The following is a 20,548-nucleotide window of genomic DNA, read 5'->3' on the forward strand; positions in this document are numbered from 1 at the left end:
ATCAGGCCAGACAGCCACTGCAGACAGCTTCGGATCCGAGAAAAGCACCCAACGGCCAGAGACAACTTATCTCCGAGTGTTGCACCCCCCCCCCCCCCTCCCCCCCTCTCCTCAACTCTAATAGTGCTGTACTCAGTATAGAGACAATCAGTATAGAGACAAGATACCAAGAAAGAAACTCAACCCCGCGGCGATAACCACCGTACAACATCCGTGCAACAAGAAATGGACTAGTCCGAAGTCTAGGTACGGAGTACCTAGGGTAGAATTGAGGAATGAGGGGATGAGCGTTGGTCGACCGTTGCGACCGTTTTGAACTAGCTAGCTATTCTTCAAGGTTCGGTCGGAGGTAAACTACTTTGAGTTATCGCCGGATGTCTCCGAGGAGGGTGGGGGGGGGGGGGAGCGTGCGGCCGCTTCGGCCGGTAGGAATTGAGTCATCTTCCTTTTTCCCACAAAGTACTCCGTACTGAGTACCAGTATAGATTGGAGCACGTGGAAGACAAGAGGGAATGTCTCCGCAGGTGGAAGTTCAGAAGAATAATCATGGAGACAAAAGGCGAGGGCCATCTCTAGCCCTTTCTCATCGCTTGGTCTGTACACATTCCCTACCACGGACTCCTCCGTACTCATCTTCATCACCACCACCGACCGTCATTGTTGTGAGATGCTGCGTCCAGTCACTAGGTAGGTGCTGTACGAGTAAAATGCCTCAGTCCCCGGCCGGTTGGCCTCTTGCGGACGGTAAACCCGTCGCCGTCGCCGTCGCCGGCACCGCCGTGGCACCGCCCTAACTCCTTGGACTGATCGTCGCAATGATTGTCATAATTATTGGCAGGATATGAATCAAGACAAATTCCCCCTTCGATAAAATGGGATGGGAGGAGAAAAAGGGGGGAGAAGGGCTGCATTCCAGTTCTTCCTGCAGCAGACGGTGATGAGATTCTAAGAACCAATTCGCTCCACCTGGCACCGCAAGCTACATCTCCTTCCAAAGTTTGCAGTCGTTCATTCCTTCTGGTCGGAATCAGACATCGGGCGATGATCTCTGAGTTCGGCCGAAGCGGTTAATACTCGGCCGGTCAGACACTGCCTGCCTAATCCCGGATCCGTACTTGAAACAAAGGGACAGGGGGAAAAGAAAAAGAAAAAGAAAAAGAAAAATTAAGAAAGTGGTAAGGTAGACCGACAAACAACATGGAACACAATGCAAATGTCCAGGAGGCAGACACGAACCGAAGTGGGAGGGGGAGAAAGTGGAAGGAAGGGACCACTAGCCACTGCACACGGACGCCCTCCCGCACGGAAATACTCGTGACTGGGGGCTGGCTATCTTCAAATTACTACAAGTACCCGCCGATGTCCGGCTCGCTCCTCCCTCCTAGTTTCCTCCTCCGCCCCTCTAAGTACTCGCAAGTTGGCGGACCCTCTCCGAGGCAATCGCCCAGGTTCCAGCCAGAATGGAAGACACACATGCCATCCCCACGGCTCATGCTCACCAAGGCTTCGATCCGTGAGACAGCAGGGGCAAGTGACGCGATGGACACATAGCAATCAATCTTGCTTCTGTGACCGATCGATTATGATCAGTATCGGTTGATTCTCAGGCATACCGATCGCTTCCCCACGGCGTGGGAGCGCCCACTTACGGGATTATCCAAACGGGACAGATCAGAATCAATGGATGGCCCCACGACGGGGAGATTTGGCTGCAGGTTACTCGAGACTCTCGTGAAACTCGCGTAGTGGCCCATTTATCTCAAGCGTTCCCCGTACTCATGTTGGGGAAAAGCATTACATCCGAAACCCGGTTGAGAATATTGTCAATATGTCCATCTTGGGGCGGCGCGCTATAGGTCGGAGGAACAGGAACAGGAACAGCCACAGAGGCAAGCCCTGCCGGCGACGGGGAAGCGAAGACTGTGGCCGGAGATAGGTTCGGGGTGGTTGTTGCAGTTTCCGGGACCGATAGCATGTTCTGCTTCTTGCTGTGTGCACGGAATGCGGCACTGACTTCCCGCAGGGCACGGAGCGATGAGGCGAGATGTTTCGCCGAATCAGTACGGTTGTTTCGATCAGCTTCGCCATCGCCATGCACATGGTCGGACAAAACCGCCTCCAGTCTCTGGATAAGATCCCACGTGTGCGGGTGCAATCGCTCATTGTTGTTGGCGACCAAGAGGAAAGCTGACGCGATCGTCCGTTGCAGGCTAATCCATGTGCGGGACGCATGCGCGTTGATCGAATGCAGTTCAATGAATGCCTGGATCGTGTTGCTCAGATTGGTCAAGCAATCTTCCTTGATAATCTCTCGCCGCTGCTCATCCATGTGTGCATCCGGATCCAGTGATACTCTGCACATGAATGATATGAAATACGAGGAATGCAGTCGCAGCTCGGTCCTCTCAATATGCTCCGCCAGCGTGGTACAGCGTTCTTCGAATCGCAGGTGTGGTGCTGCCTCAGCCAGGATCCGTTCAATACGTTGCTTGAACTCCCGGATTTCATGGTACCGGAGGTGGCTATGATGGGTGAACATGAGATTCCGCAACATCTCGAGGATGACGGAGATGACGCGGCACAGCGTCTCGAAGTAACCCCGGTGACCGGGCATGGATTTGGGATCGTACGGAATCTCGGGCTGGCTGATCATGGTGATAGAGGGTCGATCGTACGCCAGGGAAAAATGGCTGTTCTGAAAAGCCATCGCCCACCTATTCTCATGTGTGAGTATTGCTGTCTGTTTCTCGCAAATCGGTAACCACGCCTTACCAGACTCTTCTCCGTGCCGCTTGCACAGCCCGTGAATAACCCGCAGTCTCGACATGCAGACCCAGCACCATACACATGCGCTCGGTCATTCCTACAAATCACAATCAGCTTTCGTCGAACAGTTGACACGGCAGAAACAGCACTCACCAAGCAATGTGTACGAGGCTCCTGCATTCATGTTATAGGAGAGGACGCTCCCAATGACCAGCAAGATTTGGATGATTTCTACGGTCGGCTGAGATACATAATTCAACATGCGCAAGCAATGATAAGCACATGATACTATAGTCGATCAGTCATGTCACAGCAGAGAGGTGGAGGCTGTACGAACCATATACCCACGAGGTCAATTCGCGTTCCTTGCCTGGTAAGTCGGACAATTGACAGCCCGAGGCTAGAACAGCAAAGAGAAGACTCAGGAAGGATACACTCATGCCAAACGGCTTAACAAGACCGTTAGCATCCGGTCGATATACACCACCAACAGCTTGTCGGCCTCGCAACAGGCGCTCCATATTGTCCTCAAGTCTTGCAACATCCGGCAGCACCGGATAAAGCACGGAACCAACGTCTATATAGAATCTCAACATTCTAGGTAGCCGGACCCGTCAGTCATTTCAACCCACAACACGGGTTACAGGAGCCGGGGACTTACTTTCGGCATTGTTCGTCGTCGGGTAGCACGCTACACACGCCGGCGATGTTGAATGTATAAGGGTCGGACGACCAAAGATCTACGAACGGATACGCGGCGGATTCATTCCCCATGGCCAGTTCCGCGAGAAGGTCCTCCTTTGGTAACGCTTGTGCCGTATCCTCCGAGTTCTTCGACTTATCCAAGATGTCGATCAATGCCGATCGTGACCCAATATGGACGGAGCCAGTCTTCATTGTAGTTGAACCAAAAATCCCCTCCGAGGTGGAAGAGACCTCATCCTCCGCTGGGAACACCTCCAATCGGGGTTCGGTGGCTCTTCGCGCCCCATGGGATTGAAACAAGGAGTCCAAACTGCCTAGGATCTCCTCCATGGTCCGCATCTTGGTGTTGATTTCGTCCCATTCCACTTGAGACAAAGTCACGACTTCCGGTAGGCCGTCTTGGGTAGTCGATCCGGTGGAACCCGGGTCGGGGCCGTAGGGAGCATCGCGACCGGACGAGAGTTGGGAGGACGGAGGGAGAAATTGAGGTGTGGTGGTTGTTGAGGCGGTCGCGGGGCCGTATTGGTCGGCGAGGAGCGATCCTCCGGGCCTAGGCGCCGAGGGAGGAGGACGGCCGTAGGAGCAGGTGAAATTGCGCTTGACACAGTTGCTGCATGGCACATTGCGATCACAGCGAACTTTGCTGGCACGACATGGAAGGCAAGTTTTACATTCGCGAGGCCTGCGGCGGATGGGATACGTAGGCATATTGCGGTTAATGGCACGCGTTTGCGCTCTCTCTCACACTCACTCACTCACAGACCCCACTACTCGACAGGGAAACCGAGCAGACGTCAGGATCGGGCGAGTGGATGAGGATGGTCAGGCGAAGAAGGTCTAGTGTGTGAAACTGCGACGGTATACACACTCATCAAGAATAGATATTATGTTACTCGATCGAAGGATAGCGATGCAGGAAAGAAGAGTTGACAGGCCGGAGAGGATGGGAGGTGGGATGGAGGTTTGGATGCTGAGCGAGGGAGAGAGGATCGAAGACGTGCTATTCGCGCGAGGGGAGCTGATAGCGAATGGAATCGAGTTGGGGGGGGGTGGGAGGGCCGAGGTGTCGGGAAGCGAACGCGACAGGTAACGATAGCGTCGAACTGAGCAGGGAAAATTCCGCACGGGGGAGAGGGGGGAGGAGGACGATGAAGGGCCAAGGCACAGCCAGTCAATGGCGTTCAAGCCGGCACAACCAAGGCTGAGGTGACATGTTAGAAGCAGGCGAGGTATCGACCGGTGGGGAGTAAGGGTGAGTGAAAATAAGATAAGTGGTAAGTTAGTGGTGGTGGTGGTGGTGGAGGATAAATGGATAATATTCAGATCGATGCAGGAGCCGATCTTCTTTTTTTGGGGAGGGGGGAGGGAACGGAGAAAAGGGCCCGGGGAAGGAATGATGGAATAGATGAGTGAGTAGTAGCCAGCAAACACGCTGGAGGGGAAATGATGAATTGAATTAATTTCAGCTGGGAATAGATAATAATGGATGGGCTGGATGGATTGGATAAGTTAACAGTAGTGGCTACCTTTTTTTAGTCAGTTTATGTGACTAAATCACTAATACTTAGCTAAGTGGTTCGTGCAAGGGTGTTTTGTTTCCCCCAACTATTGTTCGCTAGTAAATAGGCTTTAGGGGAGGGGATAAGGAAGCGTAGGTAGGTAAGACCGTAAAAGAGATTAGGAAGAGAGACAGGCAGCGTGCTAGAGCAGAGTGACAGAGTGACAGAGTGACAGAAAGCGTGAGACGCGGAATGAACCATAATGGAAGAGAGAGAGAGAGAGAGAGAGTGTGTGTGTGTGTGGCAGTCAACAATGTACGGCGGGAAGGTAATCAAGCTGGAATTCTGCCCGGGTTGGTTGGTCGATTTCGGGTTTAGCGGCGACCCAGCCATTCCCCCACCTCGCCCATCCGAGATGGCGTGGTTTTAGTATCCCAACTAGTGTTGATAGTGTTGATATTCTTCTGCACATTGATCTGGAATGCATACGATATCTCATATCCTCTGTCTTCTACTGTTTCTTCGAGGCTACAGTCTGACTTGAATTCTCTTGTCCTGACATCGGCTTTTTTGTCCAACGAATGAGATTGGATTGAAGCTGTCAGGGAAAGTATTTACTACGTACCTCCAGGCTTAATAGCCACTGCCGGCCACTACCAACCTACATGTGTGGTTGCCTTGCATGATTTCTCCTTCCCCCCCCCCCCCCCCACATCAATATCGCATAAGCATGGACCAGGCGCGGGATCCTATATTCATCTCACTGTTAAGATCGTCCCAACAAAAAAACCAAGCATAAGCGAGTAACTTATTGATTACTTAGTAATTGAACCATAGGTCACTTAAATTAGCTCGTGGCTACAGGTAAGCTCACTTAAGCATAAGGTTGTGTCAGCGGGGTCATGGTCGCTGATCGGATTCGTTCCGACAGCCAGGTTTCGGTTCTCCAGGGGTGAAAGATTATTCGGGATGGTCGAAGGTTGTTCGAGATCAGAAGCTAAGTTGGACAGACACGGTGCTAGCCTGGGGGAGAGAAGAGAGAGTAAGGGCAGATCAGCTGACCCCTGACGTGGTCTGATCCGAGGTACCAAGTGGGTAACAATGTTGGTTGCCTCGCCCATCCGTTGATGCGTACGAGTAGATGGTGGATCACAATAGTGAGTACAAATGCAAAAACAATGTTGATCGTGCTCTGGAGAGAATTCGTGGTATTTCTATTCCAATTTAGTTGGGAGAAAAAAAAAGTTCTATGGTCGTTGCAATCCCACCGGCTCTTGCTCAACACCCCACGCTTGCACATTATGCTTAATTTGACTACTAATTGCATGACTTCATGATGCATCAAAAGCCTCCACATAAAGCTTGTCCGAGACCGTGAAGCGAAGGATAAGCTCGACAACCGTTCGCTCATTGGCGTGCCCGTGGTGTTTGGCCCCGGGTTGAGATTTATAGGTCAGTTTGTAGGGAAGTCGAGACAAAGAAATGGATAGATCGACAGAAAACGCCTGTCCATTCACATCCCTTCGGCCTAAGGAGACGGTCTGAACCCTGCGGAGTGGGGTTCAGATCAAGCAGATCCGGCCTGTCGGGACGCATGGCTGACAAGGACCATCCTGGTAGTAGGTGCGGTTCCGTCATGTCTTGGAAGCCCCCGACGTGGTCGCTGGGGAGACCTGCGGTACAACCCACCAGTCATGCCAGCGGGCTTTGGATCCGACTTCCGGGATTGTGACCCGAAGATTAACCGACTGGGGCGCCTGGGGTTCTTCGCGTTTTCTCGAATCCGCTTGTGCTTTCAAGGCCTTTTTGACGGTTTCGATCGCGATACTGGCACCGATACAGGCCCGCATGGTATCTTTAATGTCTCGCTTCCAGTCTTCCTCGATGGCGAGAGCGGGACTATCCCTCTCATCGGAATCGCGCATGAATGCACCGTTGGCCAGCGTGGCTTCCCAAGCCTTTCGTGCTTCCGAAATGGCTTTAGCGGCACGCTCTAAGACGATATCATCGCTGTCACCTTCTAGTACCGCCTCCCGATGGTACTCGTCGTAAGGAACCAGCTCCGGTAAGGTGATCTGGAGGAAGGGCTTCATGCGGATCTCGTACCTTAACCGGTCGCTGGAGTAGGCCTGGGGTGAAGAAGTGGTTGGCAGGACTCGATGGCGAGCGAGAAGAACGTATAGCGCGTGCAAAGAAATGGCAAATGCATCCACAGCAACAATCTGTGTAGTCATCCTCTCAAGAAGTTGAATAGACCGCTGGAGGATGGTATGGCGCTCGATGGCATCGCGCTGCTTAGCCGCCAGATCCGCCAAATTGCGTTTCGCCGTGGCCACAGTAAAGGTCCTGATTCGATCGATGTGACCGAGGTGGGTAGAGCAAATGTGGGACAGGTACCAATACATGCCAGGTAGTTCTTCAGGCGCGTAAATAGAGAGCTCGAATCCGAGCTGTAAGATCAGACGGAATTGGCTCAATTTATGATGATACGCCCAGCTGCTGAGGGGGTAGGAGTAAGTGGTATCGCCATTGGCTAGCTGCAAAGGGGGCTCATTGCTCAATGTGCGAAGCTGCTCGTCAAGATCTTCGGCCTAGGAACGAGATTAGGCTCCAGCCGCCGCGACAAGGGAAAAGTGGGAACTCACTTCCATTTGCAAATTGTCCCAGTCAACAAGTGTATGACAGACAGTCCGTCGGATACGACAGCGGTTCAAGCAGGCACTCCGGAACGTATCAACAAACGGCTGCACCAGGTTAGCTCAATCACTGGTCATGATAGATGCATTTTGCAGCTTACTTACCTGGGAGAAACGTTTCGTGAAGACATCCATGTGCTGCGCTATCTGGAATCGTGGATCCGAAGGCACTTCGATCTCATCCGCACTGGCTTGCAGAAGTATACTAGACGGAAGAACGATCTGTTCCAGTTCGTCATAGAGGAACTGCTTCACGGGAACCGCTCCAAGTATCGTCCTGTTGCTGACGATAAGGGACTGAACAAGAGATCTTATATAGACGGAAGGCTGAGGCTTTCGCGAAAGCAGAGTCCAGATGACCACCTAAGCAGGTTAGCATCAACTACGATCAGAATGAAACAAATTCTCCGCACCTTCAAATTATACGGCCCTCGGTAGTCAAGAATCTCGAGCAAATCAACAGCATCCTGGCATAATCTTCTCAAATGCGCCAGCGCATCCTCAAAGCTAATCTTGACCATTGGACGAGGAGGAACAGTGCTAGCCAGCTTCCGTTGGATTTTGCAACTGAAGGATTCAGGCACCTCTTTCCCTAGGACAGCTGACTTGCCTAGAAAGTCCAGATGAGATAGACAGCTCAGAAACTGCGCTGTCGATCGTGTCTCTATCACTTCCACATCCTGCTCCAGTCCCCAGAGAAACTCTCGTCGGAAGAGCAAGCGAGCCCGAATGGCTTCCGCCACCTTCTCACCGAGCGTATCCGTGTGTTCGTCAACCCAGCGAATCGCGTGGTCCAAAAGATCATGAAAATGTTTGGAGTCGAATTGTGATAGTAGAGTGCGATTATACAATTGAGTGACGAAGTCCTCCTCCTTGAAGGAAAGCAAACTATGAGTCAGAACCATGTTCAACCAGCAGAGCACGGCAACACCTACCTCAAAATAGTACTCAGTGGTGACTCGCGCATGTACAAAATCGCAACACTTCACAAGCGCGAGGCAGTAAGCACGCAGGACAACATGCACTATATCAGGAACCTTCTTGTTGCTTTGCGACTGTCCCCGGCCAAAATGCGCGTTTTCGAGGGTTTTCGGTACGGGCCATAGCAGCCTATCGAGGTATATAGAAGTGAAAAGGGTCTGGGAAAGGGGGTGACCCATATGCCATGCCATCTGCCATTACGTTGACTCGGTTAGTTCGCGTGCTGCACCTTGAGTAAGACGACCAGGTCAAACCTACCTCGTGACACAACAACTCGTCCATAATCCCCAGAACCTCTTCCGGAGCCAGCTCCCGCATCAAGTCGAAGTCGTCTTCAAGGGCCTGTGCGTGATTCTCTCCGGGGCCCAAGTAGCCACTATCCATCTTCGAGTCCATGATCTGAGGAGCCACAGTATATCAGTCTTGATGTTTGAGGTTCGAGACTATCAGCATGGCTGAGTATCGAGTCGCAACCAACCTCAAGGGCGCCAACGGCCTCGAAGAGCGTAAAGCATTCATCTTTAACCAGCTGACCGGTTCGAAGTTCTATTTTAGAAGGGATAAAGTCGTCAGTACACCACGTATAGGATTTAAAAGCAAGGCCAGCGGGGATGAGATGCTAACTTGAAGCAGCGATTGTGAAGTCATCTGTGATGTCGCGCGGGACAACAGACTCTGGAACGACCCGCATTGTCGGGCCTCTTACTTCGTTATTTGGCAGCATGGAAGTAAGCAATCATCTGCAGCCAGCTGCTAGACTTCCGAAGCCGGTCATGGATAGTTGGTTCAATGATTTCAGTGGAGATCGGAGAGGATGCTGGAGAGCGGGCGAGGGGAGGCGGGGAGTCGGGCGGACAGGGCAAAACTTGCGGGAACGCAAGCCCGCACCGGTTGAGCAGGAAGGAGTTCCGAAGGAGCTCTTAAGACCATGCCACAAAAACGACCCCCGAGCATTACGTTTAGCACAACAGGCAATTTACTTTGATCAACCATGAAAGCAGGAGGGACACAGTCTTTTCTATTTATACCTGGTCAACGGGCCAATATTGCTACAGAGATCCAGTCCATTCCTGCATCAGAGTACCTCCCGAGACCTCATCAACCTCTGCCCAGCGCTCATTCTTTGTATTCAGACAGTTGTTCTTGCGGAGAGATAATTTATTTCGACTCAGCCTGGCCGGCGGTGGCCTGGACCTGAGCAAGGTTCTTGACTTCACCCTGCTTGCCGTTCTGGATTGAAGAGTGTGTTAGTCGGGATGCTTTTGTGCCATTGACCTCCGATAACCACCGGAAGGGTGTCCAGATACGAACCTCCCACTTAGCGAAACGCAGGTCCATCTGACCACGGCGCTCAGCGGCAGCACGAGGACCGTCCTTGAGGGAGCGGCGGACGGCGCGAGCGGCGACGGCCAGGTAGCGGTTGTAGCTGTAAAAGTCGGTCATCGCGTTAGTCAGGGTCTATGGTCGGGAGAGCAAGCGGACGTAGAGTGACTAGAAACGTACGTGAGACCAGCGGACTTCCAGGCGAATGCCATTTTGACGGTAGAAGACGAATGAGGGGATTCGGTTTAAGGAGAGGGTATCGCTTTCTCTGTGATGCTTTGCAGACGGTCGAGTTCGGAGGATCGGGAACTCGGGTCATGTGACTCACGTGACATTTCTCGTCACCTGACCGTATCCCGGATGACGCTGACGGGCGGGTGGACCGGACTGGAGTGAATGTATACTTCCAAATCGGGTAACACTATACACAGTCAGGCTGGGCTAAGAGCAAAGAACATGCAGCCTCGCGGTCTTTCTTGGTATGTAATTTTTGAGCCATCCAACATAATTGAGATGCTTGGAATAAGGTGGAAGCTTGGAAACCTAGCATCTCTCGTGTTGAGGGGCTCCTCGAAACCCGGATGTAATAAGCCTGAGGAGGTTGCACCGGGGTAGAGCCTGTTATCGTAGCTATCCTCTTAAACTGATGTGTTACTAGGGAGCTGCACTGCAGCTCAGTCACCTCATCAGAAACCGTGGACCTGCGTAGATTGGTATCATCCATATTAGCCTTAACACTCCGGTCACTTACATAAAAGAATAACCTTCCATTGGGATCGCCGAGACGAGCTTACAAACGGAATATCACAGATTGTGATTAGATCGTTGTTATCAGATGAGACGCGGGTCTTAGACGCGGGCCCTGAAAATTTGAGCAGTGTGTTCCCCTGGAAACTTTTTGATATTAACCACTGCTCCAATCGTTGTGCGTTTGCTCAACATGTAATCTGTGGTCAGGTCCTGTCTGTTTCATGAGTGAGCTTTCACTCACCTAAGCTCACCTTACTTCTTTATCTTCTTTCATATCACTCTCTTCCTTAATCTCAAATCTGCAGGATCTACATTGGTAAGTGAGTCCTATCGACTACTTCTAATCTGCAAAATACATCTCTCTCTCTCTCTCTCTCTCCAGACGTGTAACCGATAACTTCTTATCCTTTACATGCATCTCATTATATGAGGGCTAACTGACGTGATTCTCACGCAGAAATCAATCGGCGAGAAAAGCCCAGGCAGGTTCTGATTGGATCTAGACAACGGTATTGGTTCTCTCGTTGGCTTTCAAGTGCTATCTGTGACCTTGAATGAGGCGTATATTGAGAGCTCGCACAGGGTACAATGAGCTCCTCTCGCAAGTCGTCGAACAGGCCAAAAAAACGCGTTCTGGTACGATGGGATGGTATATATACCTTTTTCTCTCTGCCTTCGACACTCATTTTCTTGTCAACCCATAAGCTAACAAATGAAGAAAACCTGAACGAGCTTCTTCTCCTGACTGTACAATCTGTTTGTAACATCCAGTCCGTGAAGATTCCATGGACCGAGGTTGCCAGCACCATGGGACACAATGTCACCGAGGGAGCTATCATCCAGCACTTGGCAAAGCTTCGCAGCCGTAGGGTTGCTGCTGGCAAACCTGTGCCTCCGCCCCTGCGACGTGGCGGCCTTGGTGCCCCGAGCAAACCAACTGAAGCGACATCAGGCAAGAATACGCCAGACAGCAAGCCTCAGCGAGTCACCACAGGAGCGAAGGACAATGGTGAGACGGGAGCAAGTGATCTCGCGGACGTAGACTCATCTTCGGATGAAGACTATGTGGAGGGAAGAGCATCCAAGTCACGCAAGAAAAAAACCAACACGGCCGGCTCACGGGCCCGACGTAAGCGCAAGCCCATTGTCAAATCAGAACGCGATACTGGTGGGTATGACTCGGATGAAGAAGATGAAGACGACAGTCTCTTGGTCCCTGGCGCGGAGTTTCTTGATTGCCCGAATAGCATGAGCTCACCCCCCGAGCGTCAGGTGGGGGGCCCGAAAGATAACCAACCCAGGAAGATAATCGTACTCAAGTATGCAAAACATACCAATCAAGCTTCTACTGGTGACACCTCGGAGCCTGTCTTGGGTTCGACGTCTAATGATGCTTTCATTGCATCGGGCTATACATTGCAACAGCAACCTGCAGGGGCTAGTCAGTTCCCAATTCAGAGCCAAGCCCCCTCAGCCAACCTATCTGAAACTTTCTATCAGAACGCTGTGTCCTCGGCGGACAGCTATATGCACTTACAACCTGGTGATTCTGGACACCATCCCTCAACCCTCTGGTTCAACGACGCTACTCTTGGATATCCCAATGCTGTTTACCACGGGCTTTCCAATCCTGATCTGGATATCGATTTCTCTGGAAACCATATGAGTAACACAAACCAGCAATTCGATCATTTGCTTGGCTTTGACGATGATTTGGTAGGCTAGTTGTTGTCACTCCGGATGACGCTCTTGACATACCAGCACTTCAATGTCTCCTTTTGTAGCGAGACTTCAATGACTTGGTGTCTTTCTTATCGTACAACCAGGCACAGCTCAACATTTTTTCATGCTCGTCTCTGGCAATGATCCTCGTTTTTTCTTATTCTCTACTAGTCATCTTTCACTGATTGCTGGGCATTCTTTTTTTTTCTTTCTTTTTTCCGAGCTTTAGTCCCAGGCGACGATTCTGACGTTGACAATGGTTCTGTTTTAATAATGCTACCAAAAACATCACTGGCTATTGATGAATAAAAGACAGCATGTTCAATACGATAGTTCTTTTGTAGATCGAGTCCACAGTGACTAGTTAACTTAACTTACAGTACGTTTGTAAGCAAGAGCCGATCATCGGGCAAGTGTTCTGCCAGTGACATCCGACGAGCCGGGCGATTTCCCTCGGATACCCGGTGGCCACGTGATCTTCTAGGAGCTTCTGCCAGCCAAGACAATCCGGGGATCGAGAACCGCCTGGAAAATTTTCGAGACTTTGGCTTCATCTCCATCTTCTTTCATCTCTCCCCATCCTCCTCTTTTCTTCTCTACCTCTTCTCCCTCATTACCCGTCCTTGCTCTGAGAGTTCCGACTGGGCTGACTCTGTTTGATTGACCTCATTATCTTATTCTGTCTGTTTTCTGTCTATTAATTCACCCCCTTCCTCAAGATGCAGAGAGCTCTCGGTTCCAGGACTTCTGTCCTTTCCGCTGCTTCTAAGCGCGCTCCCCTCTACAGATCCTCCGGTGTTAACCTGCAACAGCAGCGTTTCGCCCACAAGGTATGCTCCTCTCGCCTCAGCAAGATGCCGATCCGTGTATGCCGATGAGTCAATCCGCAGCCTTGCTAACTTCGTGTAGGAGCTCAAGTTCGGCGTTGAGGCTCGTGCCCAGCTCCTCAAGGGTGTCGACACTCTTGCCAAGGCTGTCACCTCCACTCTTGGTCCTAAGGGTCGCAATGTCCTGATTGAGTCTCCCTACGGCTCTCCCAAGATCACCAAGGGTAAGCCATCGCCCTACATTCTCACTTTCGATCAAAGGAGACCATCCCCGTACTAACGTGTGTAGACGGTGTGAGTGTCGCCAAGGCCATCACCCTTCAGGACAAGTTCGAGAACCTCGGTGCCCGCCTCCTTCAGGATGTTGCCTCCAAGACCAACGAGCTTGCTGGTGACGGTACCACCACCGCCACCGTTCTCGCCCGTGCTATCTTCTCCGAGACCGTCAAGAACGTTGCCGCTGGCTGCAACCCCATGGATCTCCGCCGCGGTATCCAGGCTGCCGTCGAGGCCGTCGTCGACTACCTCCAGCAGAACAAGCGTGACATCACCACTGGTGAGGAGATCGCCCAGGTCGCTACCATCTCCGCCAACGGTGACACCCACGTCGGTAAGCTCATCTCCACCGCTATGGAGCGTGTTGGCAAGGAGGGTGTCATCACCGTCAAGGAGGGCAAGACTCTTGAGGACGAGCTTGAGATCACCGAGGGTATGCGCTTCGACCGCGGTTTCACCTCCCCCTACTTCATCACCGACACCAAGGCCCAGAAGGTCGAGTTCGAGAAGCCCTTGATCCTGCTCTCCGAGAAGAAGATCTCCGCTGTCCAGGACATCATCCCTGCCCTTGAGGCCTCCACCACCCTCCGCCGTCCCCTCGTCATCATCGCTGAGGACATTGAGGGCGAGGCTCTTGCCGTCTGCATTCTGAACAAGCTCCGTGGTCAGCTCCAGGTTGCTGCCGTCAAGGCTCCCGGCTTCGGTGACAACCGCAAGAGCATCCTCGGTGACTTGGCCGTCCTCACCAACGGTACCGTCTTCACTGACGAGCTCGACATCAAGCTTGAGAAGCTCACCCCTGACATGCTCGGATCCACTGGCTCCATCACCATCACTAAGGAGGACACCATCATCCTCAACGGTGAGGGTAGCAAGGACAGCATCGCTCAGCGCTGCGAGCAGATCCGTGGCGTCATGGCCGACCCAGGTACCTCTGAGTACGAGAAGGAGAAGCTTCAGGAGCGTCTTGCCAAGCTCTCCGGTGGTGTTGCCGTCATCAAGGTCGGTGGTGCCTCCGAGGTTGAGGTTGGTGAGAAGAAGGACCGTGTCGTCGATGCCCTGAACGCCACCCGCGCCGCCGTTGAGCAGGGTATCCTCCCCGGCGGTGGTACCGCTCTCCTCAAGGCCTCCGCCAACGGCCTTGGCAACGTCAAGACCGCCAACTTCGACCAGCAGCTCGGTGTCAGCATCATCAAGAACGCCATCACCCGCCCTGCTCGCACCATTGTCGAGAACGCCGGTCTCGAGGGCAGCGTCATCGTTGGCAAGCTCACCGATGAGTTCGCCGGTGACTTCAACCGCGGTTTCGACAGCTCCAAGGGCGAGTACGTCGACATGATCGCCACCGGTATCGTCGACCCCCTCAAGGTTGTCCGCACCTCCCTGGTTGACGCCAGCGGTGTCGCCTCCCTCCTCGGTACCACCGAGGTCGCCATTGTTGAGGCCCCTGAGGAGAAGGGCCCTGCTGCCCCTGGTGGTGGCATGGGTGGCATGGGCGGCATGGGCGGTATGGGCGGTGGCATGTTCTAAGCTGCTTCTGCCGCTTCTGCTACCCCATCCTCGTCTCCTATCTACCCTTAAACCTTACGTCCTTGTTTCTGAAAGGTTTCTCCTTCAAGCGTGTTGTTGCATAGTCCGGGTTATATCCTGATATATGGTTTCTGTTTCTTTTCTTTTTCTTAATGTGTCGCATGTCTTGTCTAAATCCTCCTTCCTATCTTACATCCGATCCTATCCTCCTTTTCCTCCTTTTCTTCTCCACTGGGATCGGATGCCATACTCATACCATCTCCACTCCGCTATCTTGGACACAAAAGTTCTCACGGAGTCCTGTGTACCATACCATGTATTTTATGTGTAACACCACGGCCGTTAGCTCTGTCGTGGTGACTGCGTCAATTATACTTTAATCGTTCAAAATCCTTGTGTCCGATCAATCACTGTAGAACCTCGTTAGAACGATTCAGTTGTGGACTCGTATATGTTTCTATTATTCTCAAATATTGCTTTGTAGGTATAGTGTAATTCCGCAGACACGTTGTTGGAGATTTCGGGAATTTACTAGAGATAAACTTCGTGAATCAGTCTGCGCCGATGATTCTCTGTATTATTGTCGATATTCGTCTCGGAGTTCGTTGGGTTCCGGATTTGGTCATAAGGCTGAGGGGCACGACAAGGCTGATAGAATAGTTCACTTAGTGAGTTCTTGGACTCAGCCGGGCCAAGTCACCTGCCCCGGAGGAGTCAACATTGTGTCAGATGATGGTGATTGTCGCTCCGTCTGCTTTTAAGACCTCATTCCCCCTCTGGTCGGCAGGCATCCTTCCTTCGCGCTTCACAATGTCTCCACCCTTCAGTGTTTCCAGAAGGGAAGTGCATCATGGCAGTTCCCAACGATGAGCGGCGTTCACAAGTCGAGACAACAGTCGAGTAAGCAAGCATCGATCTTCCCTGTTTCCACATTACGCGAGGAGGTCATTCTCACACATCAATACGAAATTAGTATTGTCGCCGTTCCAGCAATTGGCGCAGATCCAGAAAAGGCATGGAGCGATGAGGGGGCGGCCACGCCTTGGCTTCACTCCGAACTGACGAAACACATTCAAAATGCCCGTGTGATACTAATTGATCATGGGAGATTGGGGCCGCAGGATGACTTGGAATCCCTGGCGGACAAGTTGCTAAATCAAGTACTTCAGAAACGCCAGGCGACTGTATGAATTCTGTATCTCTTTCTTCGATGGCTACATTGAAGCTGATCTGATTATCTATGCCCAGAGCCCACGGCGGCCTATCTTTTTCATCTGCCATAGCACTGGTGGCCTGGTTGCTAAATCAGCGCTTGTCGCGGCGAGTCAGAAAGCATCCAATATTGAATCAATATGGTCAAGTTGTTATGGGATTGCCTTTTTGGCCAGTCCACATTTCGGCTCGAGCTACCTCTCAGCACCCGAATTCACCAACAGCGTTCACCACCTGATGCGACTGAAGCACCATATTCCGCCCGGAATGCAAGAGATCTTCAGGCCAAGACATCCCCATTTGATACGCCTTTGGAGTCAATTCAAGTCTATCTCAGCAGACATGAAGCTGTGGTCTTTTCTGGAGACGCTTGACTCCGAAATCAGCATCGTTGACCACGAAACAGGGACTGCTGTCGAAATGCACGTTCCCATTACCTCGATTCGGTCAGGAATATTGGACTTTGAGCACGAGAAGGTCATTCCTTTGACGGCCGATCATATTGGAACCGCTTGTTTCAGGGGTCAAGAGCTAACGACAAGGTTGAACTTCATCAATGAGCTCCAGTCAGCTATTTCTATGGCTGTGATGCTGTCTAAGATGAACGATGCCCCCATGGATGTGGACCAGGAAGTCATGATTCAGGTCAGTGGATTCTTTGAAGACACGGCTCGAGGCGTCAGCGACGAAACACCGCTCAAGCTTTGGTCCACAAAAGCACCACTGAAGGACTATCTCGCATCTGGACCATCGACGTGCCTCAAGGATCGACTTCAAAAAACAAGTGGTATTCCTGCTGGCCTTCTCGATGATTCTTCAATTAGCAGCTTCGATAGTAGGCCCACGTCTGCGCACGTCCGATCGTCAATTGATGGCACTGTGAATCCCACTGCAGCACGGATGACTGAAAGGACTAGATCTGAGCCTATTATGTCAAGGCCACCGCTGAGAGAAAGTCGGAGCTTTATGGCATCCTTTTCTCCTCGAATACATGTCACCGAGCCATTCGGCGAGGGTTACTTTGGTGCGCGGCAAGAGCCGGTCTCAGATTCGCAAAGCCCTATAGAACAGACTCAACATGAAGCTGAGACAGACAATGCCAACGATGATGACATATCTGCTTTCAAGCATCTATCGTGAGTTTCCCCCTTGCTTTTTTGCCGTGCTTACCGCTAAAACTGCTTATACGCAATTTCAGAGCAGGCTCGTCAAACAAATTTAGAACCTTCCTTCCAGTGCCAAAGCTATCAAGAGACAAACAAGACGAAGAACGAGCTGAAAAGCCGCGGAGAATACCTCGATTTGATCGACCAGAACCAGGTAGTGAGAAACTTCTCTGGATCCATGTGCCCTATACGCACACCGGATGGGTCCCTCCAATTCTAGCCCGGGCCTGTCGCGAGCAAGATAAGAAGACCTTGTAAGTTCTTGAATTGTATACTTAAACATCTTATTCTCCCTGCTAAAGCATGACTTGCCCGGCACCAGCTTCGAGAAGCTCATGGACGAAGAGCATTGGTACTCGAACCTCATCAGAGCCCGTCATTTAGAGCCACATGCACGTTACGTGCGGCCGGCCTGCATCCATTTCAAGCAAGAACCGCATACAACTTTGGGTGCTCAAGAGGAAGAACATGACCCTAGACTAGCACTATATGTAAGTCAAAACACCTGCATGATTTCTGGCCCTCACTGATGGATTTTCCGCCCAGGTTCCTTACGTATGTACATCATGGCACCGAGCCCTGTTGTTGCATTCTAATCATTGCTTAGCTTCACTGGGACACTTACTCGAATCTGGTCCATCGACGCAAAATGGTTGAAGAACGGCTCAAGCAGGGCAGGTTTAGGCCTGTGCCTCACAGTATTTCGACGGCGAGTCTAGAATCGAAGCTGATCTGGAAACTCTTGGGCAATGAGCCTCCGATTCATATACGCAGGACTTTAGACCAATTTGGGTATCCCAACCTTAGATCAACAGTAGCGCGAGACGACGATCAAATGCTGTGGAAACGTACGAAGAAAAAGGTCAACTTGAGCGAGTTCAACAGCGCCTTACACGTCGAGGACGACTCGGACAAACACGGCCCGTTCATGGATGGAAAAGTGCTCATGGTCGATCAGCTTTGGCTTTGGATTGTCGACGAGAAGACTGTGGTAACATTCTTCCCTCATCAAGAAGCCACTACAGCCGAAGGAAAGCTCTATGAGCAATCGAACCTTTACAATAGCATCTACAATGAGTTGAATGGCGATTTGGCCAGACGCTTCGAGACAGCGGGTGATCTTGCTGCCTTGATTGTGTTACATGCAGCTACTGTTCTGCTTGATCGAACGTTGCATCGCGATCTGCAAATTCTCCGCATTTTCGAAGAGTCCATCAGCATCCTGGTAAGCTTTGGGCCGTTCGCTTCTTGGGACACGTACACAACTCACACGCTTCAGACCGAATCCATGACGAAATCGTTCAAACGCTTTCGCAACAGAGGTTTCATCACGCGCCCTGCAGATTTCAACAAGAACGCCGATGGAAAGCCCATGTCGGCCGCAGAGCGAGAGGAACGAGACCATGAACTAGCCAGTCGCAACCGCGAAGACCTCTCCACGTTACTGGAACTACGAGACATCATCGACGAGCTAGGAACCATCCTCAAGCTTCTGGACGTGCAAGCCACAACCATCAAAACAATGTCCGGCTACTTCGAGCACAAAGGTTACGGGAAGGTATTCATGGAAGCTTCGTTATCCAGACTCGAAGACTACCGCAACCAAGTCCTAGAGATGAGGGAGAACGCTTCTCTCGCTCAGAAAGCGGTACGCTTGTGTGGTTTCGCCTTAAAAATGAAGCAAGACATCACTAACCACCCCCCAATCCTCAGGTCGAGAACCTCCTCGACCTCAAACAGAAGCAAGCCAATGTAGATGAATCTCGTCTCGCTCGATGGGAAGCAGAGGTTACACAAGATCAGTCCCGATCCGTGATGGTATTCACCATCTTCACCATCATGTCAGTCACTTGCATCAGATTCCAGCCAAAAATATAACCATAGCACCTTTTACTAATGAAAGAGAACATAACCACAGATTCCTCCCCCTCTCCTTTTTCACCTCCCTCTTCGGCATCAACGCCCGCGAGTGGAGCGGGGAATCCACAAACCTCACCCTGGGCCAAATGCTCTACATCTCAGGTAACATCCCCCTTCCAAAACTACCTCTTTCCATCTGCCTATAGTTCCTCGGCACACCTACCCAAGCACCCAGCTCGCTTGCTTGGAGGATTCCCATAGTCACCTCATCCACTGACACGACCAAAAAGGCCCAACCTCCTTCGCGATAATCCTGATCGCCCTCCTCGTCGCCTTCAACGAGCGCCTCCGCGAAACCCTCTGGCGTGCCCAGAAACTCGTTCTCAACCTCCTGGCCGACTCCCTCTTCGCCCCCGTCACCCTCGCCCAGCTGCAGTGGCGCAGGGTCACGCAGCCAACGAACCTGTCGGCCTCCCTGTCCACGCTGGGCAGCAACGGCAGCAACAGCAACAGCAACAGCGCCGCCGAAGAGAGCTCGTCGCTCGGCGGCGCCGGCGGCCGGTTGCAGCGGTATCGGCGGAATCATAATTGGCAGAAGCGGCGGTATACGGGGGAGGATGACTTCTGGCTGCGCCATGAGGATAAGATGATAACGGCGCTGTCGGTGGCGGTTCCGGGCAATGGCAATGGAATGGTGGGGGATTGAGTTGCTAGATGAGATCTTCGATGAGGAGGAGGATGTTTTGGGTTGGGTTGGGTTGGACTGGATTGGGCTGGGTCGGTGATAGGTGGTGCTGAGGTTAAGTTGCATAGCGTGTATGCTCCCTTCTGTATTATGAGACATTGTTCACCCATATCATACTACTAGAGATGTATAGATAGAGCACTACTTGTCGTTACGCCACGCCACGCCACGCCACCACCTGCAGTGATGGGGCGGCTGCACCCAAAGATCTTCGCCTCATTCAGTCAATTTGACATTATACAATTCTGAATATATACTCGGCTCCATAGCCATCGCACAAGGATTCGTATAGACATATAGAGGGGGGGAGTTTTCTGGGTCGCTCTATCGGATATATGATGTTGTACATGAAATCAGAAAACCGTGTTGTACCCAACACAAAATCACTGGCCCACCCTTTTTCAGCGCCATGCAGAAATGGAAGACAAAGAAGAATGAAACCAGATGTAGCAACACTTGGAACAATAAATTAAAGAGGACGAGAAATGTG

General features: G+C 51.7%; 5 protein-coding genes across 5 annotated transcripts; 2 read left to right on the forward strand and 3 right to left on the reverse strand.

The window, feature by feature from the left end:
- Nucleotides 1-1,568: 1,568 nt before the first annotated feature.
- On the reverse strand, nucleotides 1,569-4,179 carry BO95DRAFT_505995 (cellobiose response regulator; the record flags this gene model as incomplete). Its single annotated transcript, XM_025591182.1, has 5 exons — nucleotides 1,569-2,714; nucleotides 2,773-2,863; nucleotides 2,920-3,054; nucleotides 3,104-3,363; nucleotides 3,428-4,179. The coding sequence occupies 5 exons, from the start codon at nucleotides 4,177-4,179 to the stop codon at nucleotides 1,760-1,762; spliced, it is 2,193 nt and encodes a 730-aa protein (XP_025438188.1). The 3' UTR covers nucleotides 1,569-1,759.
- A 2,313-nt stretch (nucleotides 4,180-6,492) lies between these two features.
- On the reverse strand, nucleotides 6,493-9,132 carry BO95DRAFT_258614 (N-alpha-acetyltransferase 35, NatC auxiliary subunit). The gene is made up of 5 exons (XM_025581490.1): nucleotides 8,906-9,132; nucleotides 8,080-8,838; nucleotides 7,772-8,029; nucleotides 7,616-7,714; nucleotides 6,493-7,561 (listed from the first exon to the last, which is right to left on the reverse strand). The coding sequence occupies exons 1-5, from the start codon at nucleotides 9,041-9,043 to the stop codon at nucleotides 6,605-6,607; spliced, it is 2,211 nt and encodes a 736-aa protein (XP_025438189.1). The 5' UTR covers nucleotides 9,044-9,132; the 3' UTR covers nucleotides 6,493-6,604.
- A 673-nt stretch (nucleotides 9,133-9,805) lies between these two features.
- On the reverse strand, nucleotides 9,806-10,182 carry BO95DRAFT_372498 (ATP synthase subunit epsilon family protein; the record flags this gene model as incomplete). The annotated part of the gene is made up of 3 exons (XM_025583006.1): nucleotides 9,806-9,877; nucleotides 9,959-10,073; nucleotides 10,151-10,182. 3 exons carry the CDS (start codon nucleotides 10,180-10,182, stop codon nucleotides 9,806-9,808), a joined length of 219 nt encoding a protein of 72 aa, XP_025438190.1.
- Nucleotides 10,183-11,252: 1,070 nt separating this feature from the next.
- On the forward strand, nucleotides 11,253-12,778 carry BO95DRAFT_485272 (uncharacterized protein). Its single transcript, XM_025590393.1, has one exon. The coding sequence runs from the start codon at nucleotides 11,309-11,311 to the stop codon at nucleotides 12,443-12,445; it is 1,137 nt and encodes a 378-aa protein (XP_025438191.1). The 5' UTR covers nucleotides 11,253-11,308; the 3' UTR covers nucleotides 12,446-12,778.
- A 383-nt stretch (nucleotides 12,779-13,161) lies between these two features.
- Nucleotides 13,162-20,494, forward strand: hsp60 (chaperone ATPase HSP60; the record flags this gene model as incomplete). Its single annotated transcript, XM_025591919.1, has 14 exons — nucleotides 13,162-13,272; nucleotides 13,352-13,493; nucleotides 13,559-15,052; nucleotides 15,903-15,975; nucleotides 16,049-16,259; nucleotides 16,324-17,423; nucleotides 17,486-17,707; nucleotides 17,776-17,944; nucleotides 18,000-18,008; nucleotides 18,061-18,678; nucleotides 18,733-19,101; nucleotides 19,167-19,294; nucleotides 19,372-19,475; nucleotides 19,604-20,494. 14 exons carry the CDS (start codon nucleotides 13,162-13,164, stop codon nucleotides 20,017-20,019), a joined length of 5,166 nt encoding a protein of 1,721 aa, XP_025438192.1. The 3' UTR covers nucleotides 20,020-20,494.
- Nucleotides 20,495-20,548: the final 54 nt, after the last annotated feature.

This window comes from Aspergillus brunneoviolaceus (genome assembly GCF_003184695.1).
Source record: "Aspergillus brunneoviolaceus CBS 621.78 unplaced genomic scaffold BO95scaffold_75, whole genome shotgun sequence".
NCBI lineage: Eukaryota > Fungi > Ascomycota > Eurotiomycetes > Eurotiales > Aspergillaceae > Aspergillus > Aspergillus brunneoviolaceus.

Bases quoted from the DNA above. Each gene is read 5' to 3' on its own strand.
- BO95DRAFT_258614 (XM_025581490.1), bottom strand. From the start codon at position 9,043: ATGGACTCGAAGATGGATAGTGGCTACTTGGGCCCCGGAGAGAATCAC. The intron at 8,839-8,905 runs GTAGGTTTGACC...ACGTAATGGCAG, and splicing joins ACGAGTTGTTGTGTCACGAG to ATGGCATGGCATATGGGTCA. The intron at 7,562-7,615 runs GTGAGTTCCCAC...TCTCGTTCCTAG, and splicing joins GGGACAATTTGCAAATGGAA to GCCGAAGATCTTGACGAGCA.
- BO95DRAFT_485272 (XM_025590393.1), top strand. From the start codon at position 11,309: ATGAGCTCCTCTCGCAAGTCGTCGAACAGGCCAAAAAAACGCGTTCTG.